This window comes from Procambarus clarkii, chromosome 60 (assembly GCF_040958095.1).
Source record: "Procambarus clarkii isolate CNS0578487 chromosome 60, FALCON_Pclarkii_2.0, whole genome shotgun sequence".
Taxonomy (NCBI): Eukaryota; Metazoa; Arthropoda; class Malacostraca; order Decapoda; family Cambaridae; genus Procambarus; species Procambarus clarkii.
Window position 1 is genome coordinate 13,079,154 of NC_091209.1, and position 12,306 is coordinate 13,091,459.

The 12,306-nt window shown below is 45.1% G+C and overlaps 1 protein-coding gene across 3 annotated transcripts in view; it reads left to right on the plus strand.

Moving 5' to 3' along the window:
• sigmar (Tumor necrosis factor alpha-induced protein 8-like protein sigmar) overlaps nt 1-12,306 on the plus strand; it is a 66,031-nt gene that overhangs the window by 49,399 nt on the left and 4,326 nt on the right. For all 3 annotated transcript variants that reach the window (XM_045756285.2, XM_045756291.2, XM_045756290.2), the window contains 2 exons: nt 4,868-5,018; nt 10,033-10,152. In XM_045756285.2, the coding sequence (XP_045612241.2) occupies nt 4,868-5,018; nt 10,033-10,152 (271 nt within the window). The remainder of the gene's footprint in view (nt 1-4,867; nt 5,019-10,032; nt 10,153-12,306) is intronic.

Below are 12,306 nucleotides of genomic sequence, written 5' to 3' on the forward strand. Positions count from 1 at the left end.
CCCAACACACAGGTGTACCAACACTTCCCCCCCCAACCACACAGGTGTACCAACACTTCCCCCCCCCCAACACACAGGTGTACCAACACTTCCCCCCCAACCACACAGGTGTACCAACACTTCCCCCCTCCCCAACACAGGCGTACCAACACCCCCCCCAACACACAGGCGTACCAACACCCCCCCCCCAACACACAGGCGTACCAACACCCCCCCCCAACACACAGGGGTACCAACACCCCCCCCAACACACAGGCATACCAACACTCCCCCCCCCAACACACAGGTGTACCAACACTTCCCCCCCCCCAACACACAGGCGTACCAACACTTCCCCCACCACCCCCCAACACACAGGCGTACCAACACTTCCCTCCCCCAACACACAGGCGTACCAATCCCTTCCCCCCCAACGCAGGCGTACCAACACCTTCTCCCCCATCACACAGGCGTACCAACACTCCCCGATAAACCACAGCGGCCCATATCAGCCTGAAGAAATTAAAATGTAACAGAAAGCCATATAAGAAAAGTTTTTCATCACGTACACAAAATATATGAAAGTCCGTCTAGCAGTTATGACTCCTTCAAAGTTAAGGTACAAACACACGGGACAAAGACGGTACACAGGAGTCTTGGAAGAACAGTTTGAGGTGTGTGTAGCGTTCAGACGAGCGACTAGACGTTAACAACCTCACAACTAATTAATATTCACAACTGACAATATTACCAACATTAACATGGTATATACCCCAAGTCCCTACCTATCCCCCTCGAGTAATAGGTCGCGTTTTGTACGTTGTCGTGCACTCTTGGCACGCCATATTTATAAATAATTGTCGTGACTTTGAGTAATATTTGTAGTGTTTGATGGAGCGAGAACTTAGAACTTACTTACTGGCCAAGACTTAGCCAGGCCAGCAGGTGTTGAGTGTGCAACACTGTCTTCTCCACCTTGTGAGGTGGATGGCAGGTGTTGCATCACCTTATTCTTCTGAGGAAGAGGGAAGACAAGTGTGTGTCTGTCGGTGGTTATTTTAGATATTATTGTTGGCAGCAGTTGGGGGGAAGGGGGGGGGGGGAGGATGTTTGTGAGGCTCGCAAGCGCGCTCTACCTGCACTTCTCTCTCCTCCTTGTGCTTTATCTCTAGCTTCTCTTAACTTGCTCTCTCTCTCCTACCCCCCTTCCACCTCCCCCCCCCCCCCCCCCCCGAACACATTTTGCTTCTCAATCCCAGAAATTAATTCTACCCGCGGCTTGCTGGGTGTTTAGTGACGCGCGGGTGTTGAAAGGCTTGAAGGTTGCCACTAGTTTATTGTGCACCCCATACTCGTCCTGTGAGCGGTAGCGCAATAAACCTTCACAGAGGTGTGTGTCTGGGGTAGGGAGAAGTGGTGACCGTGAGAGGTTACCTTCACGTTGTTGCTAGGATCGGCGTCTTTACGGCCCGGTCTCTGACCACGCCTCCTAGAGTCTTAAAGAATTTACTCATCTTTTGACCTGTATAAGATCTGTACATCTTTTGTCAATCTTTGGCGGCTTTATACCTGGTTGATACCTGGTTGATGGGGTTGAGGGAGTTCTTCTATTCCCCAACGCCAGGCTTTATACCTGTGAGAGTTTGGTCCACCAGGCTGTTGCTTAGAGCGGCCCGCAGACCCACGTACTTTGTTTACATTTATTAAACAGTTTGATGGCTTAAGCCCCAGGAGGCTGTTTATAACACTAATAACATTTGACTGGGGAGTGTCGATGCTCATGAATTGTTTAATAAATGTAATGAAAGTCTCGCTCTGTGACCACTCTGTGGTCACAGAGGGGACACTAAGAGGGGACACTAAGCCCCGGAAGCACCTCAAGGTAGCCTCAAGTGGACACTCGCTAAAGATTGAGAAGATGTATAGGTTCGTAAGTAGCTGGGTAAAGACTTGAGTACTCTGGCCTGTGGTTGGTGGTGTGGTCAAGCAGGCTGTTCAGCCGTCGCTGTGCTCTCTGTCTGACATCTGTCTGACGTGCTGCGGCAGGTTAGTGCTCAGGTATCAGTGTTTGATTGCCTTAGTAGTGCTTAATTTCAGTTTGCGTGTAGGCTGCAAGCACTGCTCTTGCCTAGGTCAGCAGGTCAGGTTTAAGAGTTCTGCTTGTTAGTTCTGCTTGTTTAGAGACCTGTAATGTTGGCACATGTGACTAATGTTGTGGTATTAACCTAGAGTCTGTGGTGGCTGGGTTTATAATACATGTGGCTCTACTTGAGGAGAAAATGGTCACTTTTGTCAGGTGTTGGAATTTTTTATTCCTTGCAACGGCAAGGAATAAAAAATTCCTTGTCGTTGTCTGACTCGGTAGTCTGGTGTGGCATTGTTGTTGTCCCATACTCCCTAGTGGCTTAGTTGGTGTTGATATAAAGTTATGACAGTACAAGCCTCCCCCCCCCCCCCCCTCCCAGGCCGGGCTGGGGGAAGAGCTCTGGGGAACTGACTCCAGGTCAGTTCCCCAGAGAGTTGGATCAGTCTGTATCGTATTAGTTTCCCATTTACCGAAAGATAGATTATATGTTGGTCTTGCCGCCTTAGTTGTTCGGTCTTACTCCCGTAGTTGTGTGTGCGGGGTTTGAAATTAGTTTCTAGGAGACCAGGAGCTGGAGCTTCACCGTGGACTATAGGAGGCTGTCATATAGGCGCAGTCAGGGAGCACACGAGAAGGGTGGCCAGCAACTAGCTTGCCTGGACCTGGCCCTCACACTAGGGTTATCTTGATTTCTGGGCTTAGCGTCCCCGCGGCCCGGTCCTCTATCAGGCCTCCTTTTTGTTACACATCCCCAGGAAGCAGCCCGTAGCAGCTGTCTAACTCCCAGGTACCTATTTACTGCTAGGTAACAGGGGCATCTAGTGAAAAACTTTTTGCCCATTTGTCTCCACCTCCACCGGGGATCGAACCCTGAACCTGAGGACTACGATTCCGAAGCGCTGTTCACCCAGGTGCCAGGCGCCCAATCCCCGGGTGTGGAGAGTGGCACCACCAAGTGCCAGGTGTGGGTCAGTGGCACCACCAAGTGCCAGGTGTGGAGAGTGGCACCACCAAGTGCCAGGTGTGGGTCAGTGACGCGTGTCAAGTGTGCTCTATGGAGGACAAGAACATGCTGGTTAGCACTCTGTATGTGGCTACATCTGTGGCAGAAAAATACATGGAAAAAGGCTGTAAAAAATAGAAGCAAATGCACTCCTTGTAAAGGTGGTATCCCACTTTCTGGCATTCTAAAGTGTTGGCGTTTTTGAAGACCATATATATACCTTGTGGTTACCTTGCGCTGGTTCAGAGTCCCCCGCGGCCCGGTCTCTGACCAGGCCTCTTGGTTCCAGGTATGATCAATCAGATTCTTAGACTGGGGTGGGGGGGGGGTAGGTCAAGACCTCGCTACACGGGAGACAACTAGAGGGTGACAAGAGAACATGCACGATCCTAAGAGGAATTGACGAAGCAGATTAAGCATTCATTGTTCAAAGCCAGAAACGGTAGAAAGATGTGAAATTGATGGAGACTAGACACAAATGAGTTGGGAACCAGTACATAGGTAGTCAGGAAGCCAACAATACACAAATGTGAATATAAAAAAGTAGAAACAGTCATTTGTTAATGCAAAAATGTTAAGAGGGCTAGAAGCAGAGCTTGTCCCTGCTAGCATATCTAGAAGTGTGTCTAGGCGACAACTCGCTAACTCTCTCCAAAGTTACAGCACCGGTCCAGTGCCAGGTAAGTCCACTACGGGCTCACCATAGCCCGTGCTGCTTGCAACTTTTGTTCTGAATAGCTGAATCTAAAAACCACCACCCACCCTCCAAACCGCCTCCGCCGCGGTCCCCAAAGTAATTGCTAACGCTAGGTAGTGTAATACCGTGAGTGTTATGTCTATGTATACATAGACTATGTATATAGTCTATGTATATTGTCTTCCTGTCCCCGGACATTGGGAATTAAATTCCATACTTGGGTTGGGTTTTGTTTTCATCCACGTTATTAAAGACTACTGTATTCAATCCCTTCGTTACAGTAGTCGTCGCTCATTAATATGGCAATAATTATTCAGATGACAATTGCATAGTCTAAACTATACAGTATTTACCTAGTGTGCTTTTCTATGCTTAGACGAGCCGTGCACTTGACCTTCCGGCTGGGAGAGACGAGTGATGGTCATGTGCTAGAGTTTGAAGCTCTAGTTTGTGTTCACTCGTCACTCGCCAGTTTATTTATTTATTTATTTATTCATTTATTTATTTATTTATTTATTTATTTATTTATTTATTTATATACAAGAAGGTACATTGGGTTAGAGAGAATACATAGCATAGTATTTACAATCTTGTACAGCCACTAGTACGCGCAGCGTTTCGGACAGGTCCTTAATCTAACAGATAATTTTAAGTAGGTAAATTCTAGCAGAATTAATAAAATGATAAGATACATTGCAAGTTTTGAGGGCTTGAGCTGCCCTTAACAGTGGGCACAATGTCCAAGGTCACCGTTGGTCCAGTGTTACTCTTGGATATTGTTCCCTCTGGGAGTCTGCTCCCCTCTTCCCTTAACATTGGATGACCTGTGTTATCCTGAGGGTAAGGTGGTGGGTAAAGACATGCTGCTAACCTGCCCTCGTCTACCCTGCTTGGGTGTGGAGATTTGGCCATTAACCTTCTTTAACTTCTGCTTACATTCCCTGGTCAGATATTACACGGTGAGGGAGGTCACGCTCCTTTGGTTGTATTGATTTGTGAATAACTGACCCCATAGCCTCGACTCCTTATCCTGCCCTAAATGTGTCTTCCTGTAGTATCCTATAAGTAATGTGTGCTGACCCGCAGCGGCCTGCCTTTACAGGATGGGGGACTCCTTCCGCGCGCGCGACATCAGCCTCAAGGCGCAGAAGAAGTTGCTGAGCAAGATGTCCAACAAGACCATGGCCAAGAACTTCATCGACGACACCCTCGCCTCCATCCTCGACAACATGTACAGCCTGGCGAAGGCCTATGTAAGTACTCTGGGTGTATGTGGGCTTGTGTTGACTGGGCTGAGCCTCGGCCCCTTGCTTCAGTACACACACAGATCACACTAACGTGATGCATCAAATGAACAAATCCACAAGGGCCGTTACGAGGATTCGAACCTGCGTCCGGGAGCATCCCAGACACTGCCTTAATCGACTGATGCTCCCGGACGCAGGTTCGAATCCTCGTCACGGCCCTTGTGGATTTGTTCCTGGGTTCAGCTTTTGTCTCTGGCAATAAAGCCCGATTTCCCTTTGCTGCATCTACCTTTTAAAGTTGAAGCCATGTAGGGAGTATAGTCTTGCCTTCTGTCTCGTTCCACTTACACCTTCACTATGAGGGACTGGTTTACGTCCCTGTGGGTCATCGTGTGTTAATGTCCTTTATTTCTACTCGTATTGAATTATTTTTAAGCATCTTCGTTACGAGATACTTTTAAGGCTCGATCATGTCCCGCTCGTGGTCTCGTCTTTTTCAACTGTTCAATTCAGTTAATTTCATTAATCCTCGTACACCAATTTCCTAATTTCCAGACTCTAGCGACAGATCTTTGGATGTTCTCGGTTTATTAATTAACGTGTTAAGAAAGGCATCTCTTAGCGCTGCATACCATGAGTAACTTGTCTTATGTAGGTGAAGCTCAGTATCATGATAGCAGACATGTCCAGATTCCTGAAGGTCTAATATTCAACAATATAGCACAAACCAGTGACCCGCGTGCCTTACCGGGGAGCCGGTCGGCCGAGCGGACAGCACGCTGGACTTGTGATCCTGTGGTCCCTTGTTCGACCCCGGGCGCCGGCGAGAATCAATGGGCAGAGTTTCTTTCACCCTATGCCCCTGTTACCTAGCAGTAAAATAGGTACCTGGGTGTTAGTCAGCTGTCACGGGATGCTTCCTGGGGGTGGAGGCCTGGTCGAGGACCGGGCCGCGAGGACACTAAAGCCCTGAAATCATCTTAAGATAACCTAGTTGTCTGCTTAGCGCAAGATATCTAGCTAAAAGAATGAAACCTGGTTATTCTACCAGGTACAGTAATACCTCAGGCGTTGGCAGTACTTGCGTTTTGAAGCTGTGAATGATTGCCTGCTTGTAACTACTATAGTGTGTGTTTACAACGCCTTGCTGCGACCCTTTCTGTTGTCCCTTACTTTGCACACTTTCCGCTACCTAGTCTCCTCGGTATCTTGTACGTTGTGATCATATCCCGTGTACTCTTATGTTTAGTGTGCGTGCCTCGTAACAGAGGTAAGTCGATATTTATTGTTCACGGTACAGGCATTAAAACTAATTATAATGGTTCGGAAGATCGTTAACAATTGTCAAAAGAAGGCATAAAGCCGGGAAGACTATGTAGCAAGACACTTGACAAGTTCTAAAAGTTCACATAGTCAAGATAAGAGCCAGAATTCTTAGCGCTACTTACGAGCTACTTACCTGCAGAACTTGCCTGTTCAAGTATGTTTATCGAGACAAGAAAGAAATCTCAACGGGATAGATTGATGATTGATGACGATTAAGCCACCCAAAAGGTGACACGGGCATGAATAGCCCGTAAGTGGTGGCCCTTTTGAGCCATTACCAGTATCAAGAGCTGATACTGGAGATCTGTGGAGGTGGGAATGCACCCTGCATGACGGGAGATGTCTCCCTTGTGAATGTGTTAAGATGAAGATGAAGCCACCCAAAAGGTGGCAAACGGGATAGAGTAGCTTAGGCTATTTCTACCCCCCGAACTCACCTGAGCAGCTGTGTACACACCTGTACATGTGCAGGTGTCGTTTTGTTTATGCGGTGGGTCCGTATACATGTGCGTGTGTGCGCATAATTTTACGGCGAAATAAGCAAATTTGATAACAACATAACACCAAAACACCCAAATTACCCCCCAACTGTCCTTCAGCAATAACAATTACGTGACTAAATAACTTATTAAAAACATTCTACTATAACATTGGAAATGAACGTAGGACGGGAATAAACATTATTTTACTATAGGATATACACATTTTATTATGAAATATGACAATAGAAATTAAATTATCCAAAACGTTTTATAATTCTTTATTTGGGTAGTTCTAAGAAGTTTTGAATAATTGTACGTTTTCTGTTTTAGATCAGTTTCATAGTAAAACTTACAGGGACAAAAAAATTAGAGGAAAAGGTGGGGGAGGTAGACAGGAATTCGTGTAGAGGCCCGAGAGGCAAGGCTGCGTGTGTTAGTGACTTCCACTTCTCCCTGCTTGACTTGAAGCCAAAGGCGCTTTTTTGGCGCCATTAAACCGTCGCCCCCCCTCGCCCAAAATATAAAATTTGGCGGTAAACCATAACTTTTTGGCGCCAAGCACACATTGCAGGGTGCGAGTGTCTTAAGTCTTGTTCTCTGGAAATTGTGACTCTTTCCCATAAACGTTTAACAATGACGGGAAATTTAAGTTTAGGAGTTGAAAGATCAGCGATTTATTTTGATGGTGGAACGGGAAATTGCGGTTAGAGGTCTGCGGAGTGCAGGGACTTGACGATTACGCCACAAGTGCAGTTTTTCCATGACACTGTAGGAATAGAGAGAACAGTGCGCTGAAAATGGCTGATAAAGGTTTGGTGTAGTGGAATAAGAGAACAATAAGTGAGGTATGATGAGCAAAACAAAAGGGGCAAGAGACAACAGTCTTGTATGTCGGTATCGTGTCTCCTTCACTATCCCTATTTCTTTTCTCTAGTGTGGAATGATTGATAAAGATTAAGCCACCCAAGAGGTGGCACGGGCATGAATAGCCCGTAATCTAGTGTTGGGAGGCCCAGTTCCTTAAGTATTTCCTCGAAGCTACGTTCCTCGCCTCGGGAACGAGCCTTGTTGCATATATTTTTATAACAAAAAAAATCATGCAAGTGTTCCATGCATTCCTGTGCGTGCATGTATGCACTGTTAATCCTCCAGATTACAATAATTTGCATCTTGTCGTTCCACTAATAGTTTTTGCTTTCTTAAATTAATAAGAAACGTGGCGAGTGCTCAGAGATAACACCTACACACGTATATAAGGTCAGGTGACGTGGCACCGTTGCTTTGTTGTTGAGGAGACGCTATTTCCGGTAAGTTCCCGCGTTATCTTGGCTTATTACAGCTGTGCGTCTTGCTATCTCTCGGCGTCATCATGTCAGTATCTTTGAGAGCAGGTATGATAACACATGATCTCATGAGCGATAATAATAGTGTTAAATAAAACGAACTTCATTCATAAACAGTCGTACATTTATAATGAAAAGTCTACACAAAAATTAAGGATAGCTCATTAGTGTGTAATAAAATATGGAGAAGATTAATGCCCGTCTGCCTTTATTATCGTGCAAATAAATAATAGTGAAGTGACGGAGACTAGGAACGGCGGAGGTGGTCCCTCGCTGGCGGGCGTTCCCCAAGGTGTCCAGTACCCTCCCTCCCTCCCCCCCCCCCCCCCACCATGTTCACGGTGGGGCATGTACCCTTTGCGGACCCCCCCCCTCTCAAAATCCCCCCTTTCATCATACCCCCCTCCCCAAGCCCGCCATCCCAGCTCCCCCCCAACACAGCACCCGCCATCCCAGCATCCTCCCAGCATCCCCCTCCACAGAACTCTCCCCCCTAGAACCCTCCCCCCCCCCTGCTATACCCCAGCAACGACAGTTCAAATTAGTGTGGAGGCCTAGATGTTCCACGTCTGTATTCACTATGTAACTTACGGGGAGTATTGACCCCTCCCCCCCCCCCACCCGCCCCCTGCTGCAGCTTGTAAACAACGGGAACTAGTTAGCACTGTTTCCCGGCGTCCCGCTCACCTGGCCTGACAGCTGGGTGGACAGCGTTTCCGATTCGTAGTCCTGAGGTTCCGGGTTCGATCCCCGGTGGAGGCGGAAACAAATGGGCAGAGTTTCTTTCACCCTGATGCCCCCTGTTATCTAGCAGTAAATATGTACCTGAGAGTTAGACAGCTGCTACGGGCTGCTTCCTGGGGTGTGTAACAAAAAGAGGCGTGGTCGAGGACCGGGCCGTGGGGACGCAAAGCCCCGAAATCATCTAAAGATAACCTGGTGTATGATTGTGGCGCCACACCTAAGGAACCTGTTTACTCAAGTATTGGTCTGGTCCTGCACGAAATCCGCAGCTTGGCATTTTCAAAAAATTCATAAACCGTTGGATGAGGCCAAACTGCAAAGGCATTTGTTTTCACAAGTCTTCACTCGATTGACTGGAACAGCACCTACACTATATGATTAATAATTCACTGTGTTGGGGGATAGGCAGCCAGTTTCTGGTACAGTACATGTTAGGCTGATCTCGAGGTTTCCCAGGATGCAGCCCTACAAGAAGACGCTGATTAACTCCTGGGGTACCTATTTACTGCTAGATGGACGATGGAATTATGCGATATGAAAGGTGCCCAACCATTTCTGTCCTGCCCGGAATGCGAAACCCGGAATTCTTGATAGTCAAGCATGAGCCAAACTGTCCTACCTGGACACTATGATAAATGATATGATAAATACAATATAATAAATCCTGTTGTAGGGGACAGGAAGCCTGTTAGGCTTATCGAGGTGCCACTAGAGCAAGTGCTGACCTTCCCCAGGATACAAACCCATAGTTGTTCAATTTCTTGGTACCTATTTACTGCTCGATAAACAGATGCATCAGGTGAAAAGAATGGAAACGTTCTCATAACATATACAAGGTTTAAAACCGTTTTACACTAGCATTTATATTTCAACTAGTTTTAAGTACTAGCTTAATTTAAGATGTATTACATTCCAAGAAATTGTTCTGCATTTTTGTCCGTATGTACAACCTTGTAACGTGTGTGTTTATTTTTTAAGACAGCTAAATTGCTAAGTGAAATGCTATGCATGTTTAATCTGGTTCTGTAAACATTGTAATCTTTTAAATTTTAAATATTTGTTGAATATAGATTGTAGATATAAGCTGTGAAATAATACCGAACCACATTTTAATTCTACTCTCAGACTGGTAACAAGAAAGAGGCGGAGAAGCTGGTGAAGAACATAATTAAGATCGTCGTCAAGATCAACATTCTCTACCGAAATGACCAGTTCTCCCAAGAAGACCTCAAAGTGGCCAACCAGGTAAGCTTGCATCACCTCAGAGCGAGAGCTGTAAAACTGTGCAGTTTGAACTGTGTTTAACACCTTGATGATAGCGTGTTGAAGAGTGTGTTCGAATGCAGGAAGTGGAGACTAGGACGTCCAAGGAGACGGCCGGACTAAGATGACTTGAGCAAATGAAGTAAGGAAGGTAAAGGTTTTTAATTGTGCATGAACTTCACCTGGGGTGTTGCTCTGGTTTAATAAAACAGTTTGGGTTGTGCTGGGCCCCCAGGGTCCTCCCAGAACCTGAATTTTGTGAGTTTTGCAAGGTTTGTAGGGCCTGCTTATAATCTCGAGGGCCCAAAAATTTCCAAAACGCCCCCCACACAAAAAAGGAATTCCAAAACTGTGAAAATTGGTTATACTGTGAAGCACTTATTTCAAATTTTACCACTTTTTTGCTGCTTATAACTGTTTATAATTTTTAGCCCTCTTATTGCCACTTTTTCATTCAAATTTTTATTTTTCTTACAAACCATACCAAAGGTAGATTATAAAATTGTTTAAGGTTGGATATTCAAAGTGGAAATTCTTGAAATGAAACATTTGTCCATTATGTATATCTTTGGTTATTCCCTCCTTGGTTCTCTGGGCAGAGTACTGGTAACTCCCCAACATTTTCTATTGAAAATGTCAACATTTTCATTTTCTATATATTTTCCCCAACGTTCCTATTGTTTTAATCCATATTTTGTATTTCCTTCAAAATCTCACCAGAGGCTATTTTATAAATCCTGATTATGGTTGCAATGTTTTAAAGGGAGATATTTCATTGGACCATTTGAAGAAGTGGTCTGGGTTAATAATGTCTTCAAATTTGTTCAGTACAGTGTTTTAATTAAAGGTCTGCTATGGAATCAGCCCTGTCACATGTAGCTGGTAGAATTTAGTCCGGAGGCCCTTAACTTTCCTGTTATGAGAGTTGATTCTCTGAATGTTAGGATCTCTGAAATCTCTGAAATGTTGAATTGGGTAAAAAAAAAAAAAAAAAAAAAAAATTCTGCTTTGAACCTCTTTCAAAGCACTTATGCACTGCCAGAGAGCTGTATGACGAATTGTTGGGCCTGCGGGCCACTCAGAGCAATAGCTTGTTAGACCAAGCTCTCACAAGGCAAGCCTGGCCTCGGGCCGGATGAAACAACAGATTACTACCCAATTAGAGCCCCAACTTAACACAGCTTGTAAAGCCCACTTTGACCCACAAATGTTCTCTCACCAGCTCGGTTAATTGAAATAATTTAAAAGGGAAAACCCAATCTCTTGCTATACCTTAATAATTAATAATATTTGTACTTAAACACTGCCACCACCCCCATACCTGAGTGACACTGAACGAAAGATAATGGATTTAGGGGAGAGGAGCCCAATACTCTATTGTTATTATTGTACTTGGGAATAATTTAAACTCTTTAATTTACTGAGAATCGGGGGACATCTTTTAATCAGAATGGAATAAAACTGGGAAACTTTGAATACAGTATGTAAACACAATTTTAATGATTCTAAAATTACATGGAAAAATTGGCTAAAAACTAAAATAATAAAAAATGAATTATATTTTAAATAATGACATGTAAATACATCCTAGGCAATATAAATCCTATAACAAGGCAATGGTGTAAATAGCCAGACAGTACACAAACTCAAGGAGCACATTACCTTTCTTGCAATACTAGCCAAAGATGTTGGATGACCTTCACCAGGTCCTTGCGACCTCTCTAAGTTGACCCCCAGTACACGCTGACTAAAAATCCTTTTTGATCCCATTAAGGTGGTCTTCTGGACCTACCCACTAAGTTCTGACCCTCTGAGCTATGCCCATAACCCAGGCCTAATTCAGTCACTTCAAACTGGCCTGTAGTCTGGCACTCTGGCCTATAAGTGCCAGGAACCCCTGGGCCAGACTTTTAGAATACCTCTCAACCACATCAATCGGGTATTAAGCAGGTGGTGCCAACCGTCGTGCATAGATGGATGATGATGCATGTGAAAAGTAGATGGATGTAGAAATAGACAATCGAAGAAGTATGTGCTTTGTTAGGAGAATAGATAAGGGTAAGAAACGAATACCAGATGGAAAGATACGGAGTGCAAAAGCATAATAATAAACTAATAATTTACTTGTACAATATA